The 12,944-nt window shown below is 46.3% G+C and overlaps 1 protein-coding gene across 4 annotated transcripts in view; it reads left to right on the top strand.

The window, feature by feature from the left end:
- Positions 1–9,955: 9,955 nt before the first annotated feature.
- The window catches only part of ENDOU (endonuclease, poly(U) specific), a 32,850-nt gene continuing 29,861 nt past the window's right edge, over positions 9,956–12,944 (top strand). For all 4 annotated transcript variants that reach the window (XM_066584312.1, XM_066584314.1, XM_066584313.1 and 1 more), the window contains exon 1: positions 9,956–10,084. In XM_066584312.1, the coding sequence (XP_066440409.1) occupies positions 10,009–10,084 (76 nt within the window). In that variant the 5' untranslated portion in view covers positions 9,956–10,008. The remainder of the gene's footprint in view (positions 10,085–12,944) is intronic.

The raw sequence follows: 12,944 nt of genomic DNA on the forward strand, positions 1-12,944 counted from the left end.
GGGTAGGCCTAGAGGATGTGGACGCGGCCGAGGACGCGGAGGGCCAAGTGAGGGTGTGGGCACAGGCCGAGCCAGTGCGGTGGCCAGGGGTAGAGGCAGGGCCAGACCGAATAATCCACCAACTGTTTCCCAAAGCGCCCCCTCGCGCCATGCCACCCTGCACAGGTCAAGGTGCTCTATGGTGTGGCAGTTTTTCACAGAGACGCCTGACGACCGACGAACAGTGGTGTGCAACCTTTGTCGCGCCAAGATCAGCTGGGGAGGCACCACCAACAGCATGCGCAGGCATATGATGGCCAAGCACCCCACTAGGTGGGACAATGCCCGTTCACCGCCTCCGGTTTGCACCACTGCCTCTCCCCCTGTGCCCCAACCTGCCACTGAGATCCAACCCCCCTCTGAGGACACAGGCACTACCGTCTCCTGGCCTGCACCCACACCCTCACCTCCGCTGTCCTCGGCCCCATCCAGCAATGTCTCTCAGCGCAGCGTCCAGACGTCGCTAGCGCCACAGTTTGAGCGCAAGCGCAACTACGACGCCACGCACCCGCACGCTCAAGCGTTAAACGTGCACATTGCAAAATTGATCAGCCTAGAGATGCTGCCATATAGGCTTGTGGAAACGGAGGCTTTCAAAAGCATGATGGCGGCGGCTGCCCCGCGCTACTCGGTTCCCAGTCGCCACTACTTTTCCCGATGTGCCGTCCCAGCCCTGCACGACCACGTTTCCCGCAACATTGTACGCGCCCTCACCAACGCGGTTACTGCCAAGGTCCACTTAACAACGGACACGTGGACAAGCACAGGCGGGCAGGGCCACTATATCTCCCTGACGGCACATTGGGTGAATTTAGTGGAGGCTGGGACAGAGTCAGAGCCTGGGACCGCTCACGTCCTACCCACCCCCAGAATTGCGGGCCACAGCTCGGTGGTTTTATCTGCGGCGGTGTATGCTTCCTCCACTAAAGCACCTTCCCCCTCCTCCTCCTCCAACGCAACCTCTGTCTCGCAATCAAGATGTGTCAGCAGTACGTCGCCAGCAGTCGGTGTCACGCGGCGTGGCAGCACAGCGGTGGGGAAGCGTCAGCAGGCCGTGCTGAAACTACTCAGCTTAGGAGAGAAGAGGCACACGGCCCACGAACTGCTGAAGGTCTGACAGAGCAGACCGACCGCTGGCTTGCGCCGCTGAGCCTCCAACCGGGCATGGTCGTGTGTGACAACGACCGTAAGCTGGTGGCGGCTCTGCAGCTCGGCAGCCTCACGCACGTGCCATGCCTGGCCCATGTCTTTAATTTGGTGGTTCAGCGCTTTCTGAAAAGCTACCCCCACTTGTCATACCTGCTCGGAAAGGTGCGCCAGCTCTGCGCACATTTCCGCAAATCCCACACGCACGCTGCCACCCTGCGGACACTGCAACATAGGTTTAATCTGCCAGTGCACCGACTGCTGTGCGACGTGCCCACACAGTGGAACTCTACGCTCCACATGTTGGCCAGACTCTATGAGCAGCGTAGAGCTATAGTGGAATACCAACTCCAACTTGCGCGGCGCAGTGGGAGTCAGCCTCCTCAATTATTTACAGAAGAGTGGCCCTGGTTGGCAGCCATCTGTCAGGTCCTTGGAACATTTCAGGAGTCTACCCAGGTGGTGAGCGGTGATGCTGCAATCATTAGCGTCACCATTCCTCTGCTATGCATCTTGAGAAGTTCCCTGCAAAGCATAAAGGCAGACGCTTTGCGCTCGGAAACAGAGCCGGGGGAAGACAGTATGTCGCTGGATAGTCAGAGCACCCGCCTGTCTATATCTCAGCGCGTTGAGGAGGAGGAGCATGAGGAGGATGAGGAGGAGGGGGAAGAGACAGCTTGGCCCACTGCTGAGGGTACAGATGCTGCTGGGCTGTCATCCTTTCAGCGTGTATGGCCTGAGGAGGAGGAAGAGGAGGAGGAGGAGGATCCTGAAAGTGATCTTCCTAGTGAGGACAGCCATGTGTTGCGTACAGGTACTCTGGCACACATGGCGGACTTCATGTTAGGATGCCTTTCTCGTGACCCTCGCGTTACACGCATTCTGGCCACTACAGATTACTGGGTGTACACATTGCTCGACCCACGGTATAAGGAGAACTTTTCCACTCTGATTCCCGAAGAGGAAAGGGGTTTGAGAATGATGCTATACCACAGGGCGCTGGTGGAGAAACTGATGGTAAACTTCCCATCCGACAGCGCTAGTGGCAGAAGGCGCAGTTCCGAGGGCCAGGTAGCAGGGGAGGCGCAGAGATCAGGCAGCATGTACAGCGCAGGCAGGGGAACATTCTCCAAGGCCTTTGCCAGCATTATGGCTCCCCAGCAAGACTGTGTCACCGCTCCCCAGTCAAGGCTGAGTCGGCGGGAGCACTGTAAAAGGATGGTGAGGGAGTACGTAGCCGATCGCACGACCGTCCTCCGTGACGCCTCTGCCCCCTACAACTACTGGGTGTCGAAGCTGGACACGTGGCCTGAACTCGCGCTGTATGCCCTGGAGGTGCTTGCTTGTCCTGCGGCTAGCGTCTTGTCAGAGAGTGTTTAGTGTGGCTGGGGGAATCATCACGGATAAGCGTACCCACCGGTCAACCGACAGTGCCGACAGGCACTGACTTCTCCAGACTTCTCTTCTCCACCAGCGGACAGCAGCGATACGTAAGCAATACGTAGGCTGCACCCGCGGATGGAAGCTACGTTCTCTCTCACCATCCAAAACGGGGACATTTCTGCTTCATCAATCTGTGTCTAATATTCCTCCTCCTCCTGCTCCTCCTCCTGAAACCTCACGTTATCACGCTGAAGGGCAATTTTTCTTAGGCCACAAGGCTCAGTCATATAATTTTTCTAAACAATTTTTATGTTTCAATGCTCTTAAAAGCGTTGAAACTTTAACTTGAACCAATTTTTCATTAAACTGGGCTGCCTCCAGGCCTAGTTACCACTTAAGCCACATTAACCAAAGCGATTAATGGGTTTCACCTGCCCTCTTGGTTGGCCATGGCCAATTTTTTGGATGTACATTAGTACTGTTGATACAGCAATTTTTGTGGGCCCTCGCCTACAGTGTAATCAAATGAATTTTTAGCCCACCTGCATTACAGCTGATGTTACATCCGCTGTGTTGGGCAATGCAATGGGATATTTTTATGTACCACCGGTGGGTTCCAGGGAGCCACCCATGCTGTAGGTGCACACGGAGTTTAACCTACATCTGTCCACTTGTAAAGAACCCCAGTCTGACTGGGGCATGCAGTGTGGGCCGAAGCCCACCTGCATTAAACATGACATTACTACCTCAGCTGTGATGGGCACTGCAATGGGATATTTTTATGTACCGCCGGTGGGTTCCAGGGAGCCACCCATGCTGTAGGTGCACACGGAGTTTAACCTACATCTGTCCACTTGTAAAGAACCCCAGTCAGACTGGGGCATGCAGTGTGGGCCGAAGCCCACCTGCATTAAGCACGACATTACTACCTCAGCTGTGATGGGCAATGCAATGGGATATTTCTATGTACCGCCGGTGGCTTCCTGGCACCCACCCATGCTGTGGGTCCACAGGGAATTATAAATGCATCTGTTTCCACTTGTAAAGAACCCCAGTCTGACCTGGGCATGCAGTGTGGGCCGAAGCCCACCTGCATTAAGCACGACATTACTACCTCAGCTGTGTTGGGCAATGCAATGGGATATTTTTATGTACCGCCGGTGGCTTCCTGGCACCCACCCATGCTGTCGGTCCACAGGGACTTCACAATAGGGAGTTGTACCTGCCTGTGTCTATGAATTAAAAACCGCGGTCTGACTGGGGCATGCAGACACCTTGACAGAATGAATAGTGTGTGACACATAGGTTCCCCATTGCTATGCCCACGTGTGCAGCTCCTGATGGCGGTGGCACAGGATTCTATTTCTCATTGCTTCTGTACAGCATTGTGGGCTATCGCCCGGCCCCTTTTAAAGAGGGTCGCTGCCTAGCCGTGCCAACCCTCTGCAGTGTGTGCCTGCGGTTCCTCCTCATGGCAGACGCACTTCTAAATTGACATGAGTGTGGCGTGGCATGAGGGCAGCTGAAGGCTGCGCAGGGACACTTTGGTGTGCGCTGTGGGGGGGAGGGGGGGGGCGGTTGGGCAGCATGTAAGCCAGGAGAAGTGGCAGTGGAGTGTCATGCAGGCAGTGATTGTGCTTTGTTGGAGGTAGTGTGGTGCTTAGCCAAGGTATGCATTGCTAATGAGGGCTTTTCAGAAGTAAAAGTTTTTGGGAGGGGGGGGCCCACTCTTGCCACTATTGTGGCTTAATAGTGGGACCTGTGAACTTGAGATGCAGCCCAACATGTAGCCCCTCGCCTGCCCTGTCCATTGCTGTGTCGTTCCCATCACTTTCTTGAATTGCCCAGATTTTCACACAAGGAAACCTTAGTGAGCATCGGCGAAATACAAAAATGCTCGGGTTGCCCCTTGACTTCAATGGGGTTCGTTACTCGAAACGAACCCTCGAGCATCGCGAAAAGTTCGTCCCGAATAACGAGCACCCGAGCATTTTGGTGCTCGCTCATCTCTATTCATAGTTCCTATTATAGAGGGGGGTGGCTGCTTGGTGTATACTCCCACATAGAGTGACCCATTGATTTCAATGGGTTCATCCTAAGCAAAGGCCCCCATAGAAGCCTATGGGAGGTGTGAGATATGCATTGAGGATGCGTGAAATACTGCACAAAACTGCAAAAAAAAAAAAGAACCCACCTGGACCTCATTAGACTAATGTATAAAAAGGTCGGCTTCAACATCTAAAATCTTCTTTATTTCAGGAAAGAGACATCATATAGAAGACATCAAAGGAGCTGGACACGTTTTCTTCTGGTCTGGGCTCCGTCTGTTATCATTGCCTGACTGTGGGGTCCCTGTTATAGAGGGTGAGCTCTATTTTTTTCTTACCTCACACTTACATTAGACTAATAGCCTTTTAATCCACGGAAAAGCGGAGCTGTTCGGAGGTGACAGGTCCCCTCTAATGCTTTAAGTCTCAAGTTAAACTTTGCTATATCTGTATTGTAACAGCATCATGACAAGTACTCAGAATTATATGGCAAGGTGAACAATATGAAAGACAATGGACAAATCTCATGAGAGTAAGTTTTACCCTGTTTCCCTACCCCAAAAATAAGCCCTAGCAGGATTTTTCAGTATTTTTGATGATGCATTATGATTTTTCTCAATTTTTCAGGATGCTTGAAATATCAACCCTACTCCAAAAATAAGCACTAATTACAAATCATTAACCCCTTAATGACGCGGCCTCTTTTTCTTTTCCCATTTTCGTTTTTTCCTCCCCCCTTCAAAAAATTCGTAACTCCTTTATTTATCCATCGACGTGACTGTATGAGGGCTTGTTTTTTGCAGGACGAGTTGTAGTTTTCAATGCTGCTATTTAAAGTACCATATAATGTACTGAAGTCTAAGTGGAGTATAATGGGGAAAAAAAACGACATTCCGCCATCTTTTAGTGCGTCTTGTTTCTACGACACACAAACGGCAACAAAAACAACATGATAACTTCACTCTATGGGTGAGTACGATTACTACGATACCAAACTTGTATAGGTTTTTTCTTACTATAGTACTCTTTTTTTTTTTTTCAAAGACATTTCATTTTTTTCAATTATTTTCTGCGGTCATCTTGTGCGCGCAATAACTTTTTTAATTTTCCGTCGACATAGTTAAGCAAGGGCTCATTTTTTGCGGGATGTCCTGAAGTTTCGGATAGTATCAATTTGGAATACATACGACTTTTTGATCGCTTTTTATTGCGTTTTTTCTGGGAGACAGGGTAACTAAAAAAGTGCATTTCTGGCGTTCTTTATTTTTTTTTCAGACGACGTTCACCATGCAGGAAAAATAATGCACTACTTTGATAGATCAGACTTTTACAGACGCGGCGATACCAAATACATATTTTTATTTTATAATTTATATTTTTTAATAATAGATATGGCAAAAGGGGGGTGATTTAAACTTTTACAATTTTTTTTTTTTACAATTAAAAAAAACTTTATTGATTTTTTTTTACTTTACTTTGAAGTCCCCCTGGGGGACTTTAAAATGCGATGCTTTGATCGCTCCTGCAGTATAGCATTACGTCATACTGCAATTTAACAGCCAGTCTATCAAGCCACCACGCGGGGATGGCTTGATAGGCAGTCTGGTAAGGCAGCCCTGGGGCCTGCACGGCTCCCCCGATCTCACCGCGGGGGGGGGGGGGAGGGGCGTGCTGATTTAAATGCCGCTGTCAGAATTGACAGTGGCATTTAAATGGTTAATAGCCGCGATCGGCCGAACGGCTGATGCCCGCACTGTATGAAGAGAGGTTGCCACGCAACCTCTCTTCATACATACCCCGCCGCTCCATGACGTACCGGTACGTCGTGGAGCGGGAAGGGGTTAAAATAATTTAAATAGTATCCAGGCAGCTATGCATGTGAAGAAGTAAAATCTTTTGGAGCAAAAATTAATATAAGACCCTGTCTTATTTTGGGGGAAACAGGTATGTAGTGAGGCTGAGGTACAGATGTAGATGTGGCAAGATTTAACACAATATAACTTTCCGCCCCGCAGTTTGTTTACCCTTTTATTTATTTCATGGTAAGAGGAGATAACAGTAGCTTTTCAATGGCTTAGAAATAATATAACATGTTGCAGAATGCTAGCACTCACAAGTTGAACTTTGCTACATCGGTAAGACAATGACACACTGTTCTATAATTGATATTAGATGAGTGTAAAAACAGCAAGCCTTTGTGAACAAGTAGGAGTGTCTGATAGAGGCGGAGGACTTGCAAAATACAGCAGCTGTAGCACCTGACTAATATATAAGTCATATTTCGGGTGTAGCTAAAACGAAAGGTGTCATCACTATTAACAAGGGCTCTTAAAAGTTCTATTCTTGAAACAGCTTTTACTATACAGCAAATTAAAGGGATTGTCCTGCATTAGCAAAACATTAAAAGCATAGCAAATGCAACCAATACAAGCCAGGCAATGTCGGGCATGAGAAATTGTGGGCTATATACAATGGTGTGACTACGAATAACAGCTTAAATTAGTATGTTTTCCATTACATAGAATCATAGAATGGTAGAGTTGGAAAGGACCTCCAGGGTCATCGGGCCCAACCCCCTGCTCAATGCAGGATTCACTAAATCACCCCAGACAGATGTCTGTCCAGCCTCTGTTTGAAGACTTCCATTGATGCAGAACTCACCACCTCCTGTGGTAACCTGTTCCACTCATTGATCACCCTCACTGTCAGAAAGTTTTTGCTAATATCTCATCTGTGTCTCCTCCCTTTCAGTTTCATCCCATTGCTTCTAGTCTTTCCTTGTACAAATGAGAATAGGGCTGATCCCTCTGCACTGTGACAGCCCTTCAGATATTTGTAGGCAGCTATTAAGTCTCCTCTCAGCCTTCTTTTTTGCAAGCTAAACATTCCCAGATCCTTTAACCGTTCCTCATAGGACATGATTTGCAAACCGCTCACCATCTTGGTAACTCTTCTCTGAACTTGCTCAAGTTTGTCTCTGTCTTTTTTAAAGTGGGGTACCCAGAACTGGACACGGTATTCCAGATGGGGTCTGACTAAGGAAGAGTAGAGGGGAATAATTACCCACATGATCTAGACTCTATGCTTCTCTTAATACATCCCATAATTGTGTTTGCCTTTTTTGCTACTGCATCACACTGTTGACGCATGCTCAGTCTGCGATCTATTAGTATACCCAAGTCTTTTTCACATGTGCTGCTTAGCTCAATTCCTCCCATTCTGTATGTGCTTTCTTCATTTTTCTTGCGCAGATGTAGGACTTTGCATTTCTCCTTGTTGAATACCATTCTGTTAGTCGCCGCCCACTGTGTAAACTTTTCTACATCTTTTTGAATACTCTCTGTCTCTTTTGCTTAGTGTTCGCTCTCCCTCCTAGCATTGTGTCATCAGCAAATTTGATTAGGTGCTTGTAAGTGCAGTCACGGTTCTCACTGAAATCAATGGGAGCCATGCCTGCAGTTACAAGTGCCGGACGCTATATAGAGGTCGTTGCGGAGGCTTCCACTCTGACATCCGTGTATTTGCAGCGCTGATTTACTGAATCCTGCACTGAGCTGGGAGTTGGACCCGATGACTCTGGAGGTCCCTTCCAACTCTAGCATTCTATGATTCTATGCTTTCCGTAAGTAGGAGAGCAGGGCTGCGCTTCTTCCTTACAGTTACAAGTCATTTCCAGTCCGATTATAGCTGAAATCAGCATATTATAAATTTGGGCTTAGAGAGCCTCTGAAAGTGATGCAAAAATATGTATTTGTCATATTGTATGTGTGATATAACGTTCTACAGAAGAAGAAGTAGCAAAAGATTAACTTGACTGCAGTATAGGGTATCGCCCTTTACGTTTACTTTTTTTCCTAGGCTATTTCTAGGAACTACCAACCTACTTTATACACCAGGCAGTTGAAATAAATAAATATCAAAAACCTCACTATTAGGTTCTGTCCTCACCTGTGACAATAACTTTATGGTAGTTATGGACATCATCACTTCCCCTACTCTATAATAGCATTCCAAAAACTGAGGCTCCTGATGAGTCGTGTCGACGACAGAAACGCATCGAGCCACTACTTATCTGTCTTTGGGTGCATCGGAACGACTGAAGTCTTCTGGTGCATCAGAAATCCGCATTGACGGATCAGTTAGAAAGCAAATCACACTGGGCCTATAAGTCATCCTGGGTCTGACTTGTGCTTTACACCAGATGAGTTATTACATACCCGGTTTATGGTGAATGAGATACTTGAACTGAAGGGTTACGCAGAAAACAGGAATTTCTTCCGGGCCTTATAACCATCCTATATTCCCATTTCTGGTGCATCCCTTTGGCGGATCAGCTTCACCGTCTATTTCTACATCATTCATCTTTATTTTTGTTGGTCCTTAATTATTGTGGACGGGCCTAAATTTACGTTAGTTATGGGCGAACAGGCGGGATTGTAGTGGTCAGGGAATTTAAACATTGGTTTCTTCCTTCCCATCTCTATTTTAAAGACCACCCCCTTTTTAGTATTATTTATTTCAGTAATCGGTATTATACTAGTTGCGTTTGCAATTTGTAACCAATTATTGAATTAGATACCACGCAGAGTGCCTGTCTCTGCATTATACATGTTTGTGTTGTGTTGTCTTTGTTTGAAAGCCGCGCCGCCTCAGTTTTTATAAATATTTAAATAAAGGTTACGTTTTAAGGAGTTTGCCAGATTTTTCTACTCCCTTGCAACTGTGATTTAAGTTGTCTTATCTTAAACTATTAAAAGCTATTATCATCAAAACACAACAAAACCCCTTGTAAAGCAACTGAAAGGGTAAAGCAAAAGTTATCTTATCGCATACAAAGTTAACTTAAACTCTGCTACATCTGTACTTACTATCAGCAATAATGTGGTACTTTTGCGCAGGACGACTGTCGGGCACATCAGTGCACCAACAGCTATTCCACAGACTACATTCCCGTGCTTTCACACAGGAGCGACAGTCATTCAGAGAATAGCGGTGGAGCAGGCCAGAGATCTCTTCCGCTTGCTTACCTCCCTTCACTGCAAACAGTCAGTTGCTCATAGATGACACGGACCGATAGTCGCTCAGTTTTTATTTGAGCTAAAAACTGAGCGACTCTGACAAGTGAGTGATTCTCACTCAGTGCCCTGTCAGTGGCCATGTGTACATGGGACGACTATTATCCAAATTCGTTGTATCGGGTGATCATTGCCCTGTTTAAAGGTATCCTAAGGAAACTATATGTCAGAAGATATGAAGAAATCCTAGCTATGAAGCAATACCTGTTGCAGCGTTTCCTCCTTAAGAAATTAGCATAGATGTCACACCCTACTTTATAATACGCATTCTAGTACATCTCAGGTTCAGGAGGACTGGAACAGTCTTGTCATCCACTATGAAAACGCTGCTTGTCTTCCTTTTGCTGTCTGGCAATGCCGCCATATGGGCCTTTGACACCTGCAACAGCGACAGTAAGTTGATACTATAACAGTATTACCCAGCATGTTCTTTGTCTGACTGTCATCTGCCTTACAAGACTGGCATGTATACTCTGTGTGACAATGTATAGTACGAAGAATAGCTGTTGACTCCTGCAAAGTCTGAGCCTTGTCATAAGTGTGTATAAATATCCTTGCCTCTTCAGATCTATTCCATTTAAGCCTGAAGCAGAACCCTGCGTTGGTTGGGAAGCTCGCATTAACATCATGTCTTTTTGTTAGCTATTAAAAGGTATCATATCTACAAGATTATGTTGTTTCTCTTGCTGGGAACAGTCACATTCTACTGCAAATTGTATTGCATTTTTTACCAAACTATAGGGCTTTGTAGACCGCAGAAAACAGACAACCCGAGCATTGTGATAGCACTATCCCTACTCCAAGACATTATCATCCTCATTAGCAATGGCTAGAATGCTTAACAAAGAATAACATTTGCAGGTGTTTTATTACTACATTTTGTATTAACTTTATATAATTTATTATGTGACTTATTCATGTAGGCAAGGTTGCTGATACTATTAAAATGACACCAACTAGTCAAATGGGGAGGAGCGTATATATATGAAAGATGCAGAGGAAATAGTTACACTCCTCCCCTGCCACATAAAAAGTGGGGCACTGTTTTCCAAATTTTGCTTTGGGCCCAGATGCTTTAAATAAAACCATTATGGGCAAGAGTGTCCTAATAATTTTAAAAAAAAGTATTATTAATAGATATGAGATAGATAGACATGAGATAGATAGACATGAGATAGATAGACATGAGATAGATAGATAGATAGACATGAGATAGATAGACATGAGATAGATAGACATGAGATAGATATGAGATAGATATGAGATAGATATGAGATAGATATGAGATAGATAGATAGATAGATATTTGGGTTAGGAAGTAGTTAAGCGCTCTGATGCATTCTGCATGGGGGATTGAGCTGTATAAGGCCTCTATATCCAATGTTGCCAAAACAGTGTCTAGACACACAGAGGTGCCCTCAAGGTGTCTGAGGACATTCATGGTGTCGCGCATGTAGGAGGGAAGTGATATCACAAATGGTCTTAGGATCTGATAGGATTGGTCTCCCTAGTAGTGGATCTCTTCCATTTTTAGGATTTTGGGAAGTGCATTAAATGTGTTAATCTTTGGATACTTGGGGAGGATATATTTATACTCTACCTCAGTAATACACCCCACCTCAACTGCTGTGGCCAGTAGTTTTCCTAGTTACCCAGGAAGGGCAGCGTAGGGCCATTACCCAGGGTCACCATTGTTGATTTATCATCAAGCAGATGCTTGCACATAGCGACATACTGTTCTCTGTCCATCACCACTACAACGCTTCCCTTATCTGAAGGTTTTATAATGATCTCATCATTGGATTACAGGGTTCTCAGCGAGTCCGATTCTAATTGTGACATATTTGATGATTTTTTTTGGTATTTTTTACATTTTTCAAAGTCTTTGAAGACTAATTTTTCAAAAATGTCCAATTCTGGGCAGTGTGAGGGAGGAGGGTTAGATGCATTTGGTAATCTAAGATCTATAAATGACCGTTCGGCCGATAATTGCCCTGTTTAAAGGTATCCTAAGGAAACTATATGTCAGAAGATATGAAGAAATCTTAGCTCTGAAGCAATACCTGTTGCAGCGTCTCCACCTTAATAAATTAGCATAGATGTCACACCCTACTTTATAATACGCATCCTAGTACATCTCAGGCTCAGGAGGGCTGGAACAGTCTTGTCATCCACTATCAAAACGCTGCTCGTCTTCCTTTTGTTGTGCAGCAATGCTTTTTCTCACCGTAGACACACTAAAAACGCTCACTGTTGCCCTCATCCACTCTTGGCTCAATTATTGCAACTCGCAGCTGCTAGGCCTGCCCTGCTCCAATCTATCCTGAATGTGGCAGCCAGGGTCATCTTCCTGTCCAGCCGCTACTCGGACGCCTCTGCCCTGTGCCGGTCACTGCACTGGCTGCCCATTAAATACAGAATACAATTTAACCCTTTCCAATCCACTGTCTGACATCTGAAGACATTATGATTTAAGGCTGTACAGCTCCGATGTTGGAAGACGTCCGTCGGGGTTCTTCTACTGTATATTGCCAGCCTCTCTGCTTTCGGAGCCTATCAAATGTGTCACCTCATGCAGTACTGGCTTTAGCCAGCAGATAGCGCCAGTGTATAATGGCAGAAAAAGAGTACGTCCACTTGGAAAACCAGGATACAAATTGCATTGGAAAGGGTTAAACTCACTACCCTCATCCATAAAGTTCTCCACAGCACAGCGCTACCTAGATTGCTTCCCTCATCTCAATTCACCACCCAGCCGGCGCCCTTTGCTCTGCTAACGAAATCAGACTAAGTGCCCCTCTAATTCGAACCTCTCATTCCCGCCTGCAAGACTTCTCCAGAGCAGCACCAGTCCTCTCGAACGCACTACCAAAAAATATCCGGGCAATCACTGATAAACTTCAGGCATGCTCTAAAAGCGCACCTCTTCAGGGAGGTATACCATATTCCCTAAACCAAACCCCTCTGTACTCCACTTGATAACATGCTCCCTGCCCTACCGACTGCAGTTCCTGCTAGCCATAATCAGCTGGCACCTGCAGTCTTACTGATTCCACCACCATACGGCTCAAGTCTGACCATTGTCTATGTGTATAGCATCCCACACTCTCCATCTTGCTATACTGTGCACATCTCCAGCCCCTTTACCTTCTGCATCACACCATTATTTGTAGTATGAAAGCTCGTTGGAGCAGGACCCTCACCCCTACTGTTTCCATCAATTGATTACTTCATGTAACTGTGGTCTTGTTTT

This window comes from Eleutherodactylus coqui, chromosome 1, assembly GCF_035609145.1.
Source record: "Eleutherodactylus coqui strain aEleCoq1 chromosome 1, aEleCoq1.hap1, whole genome shotgun sequence".
Lineage (NCBI taxonomy): Eukaryota > Metazoa > Chordata > Amphibia > Anura > Eleutherodactylidae > Eleutherodactylus > Eleutherodactylus coqui.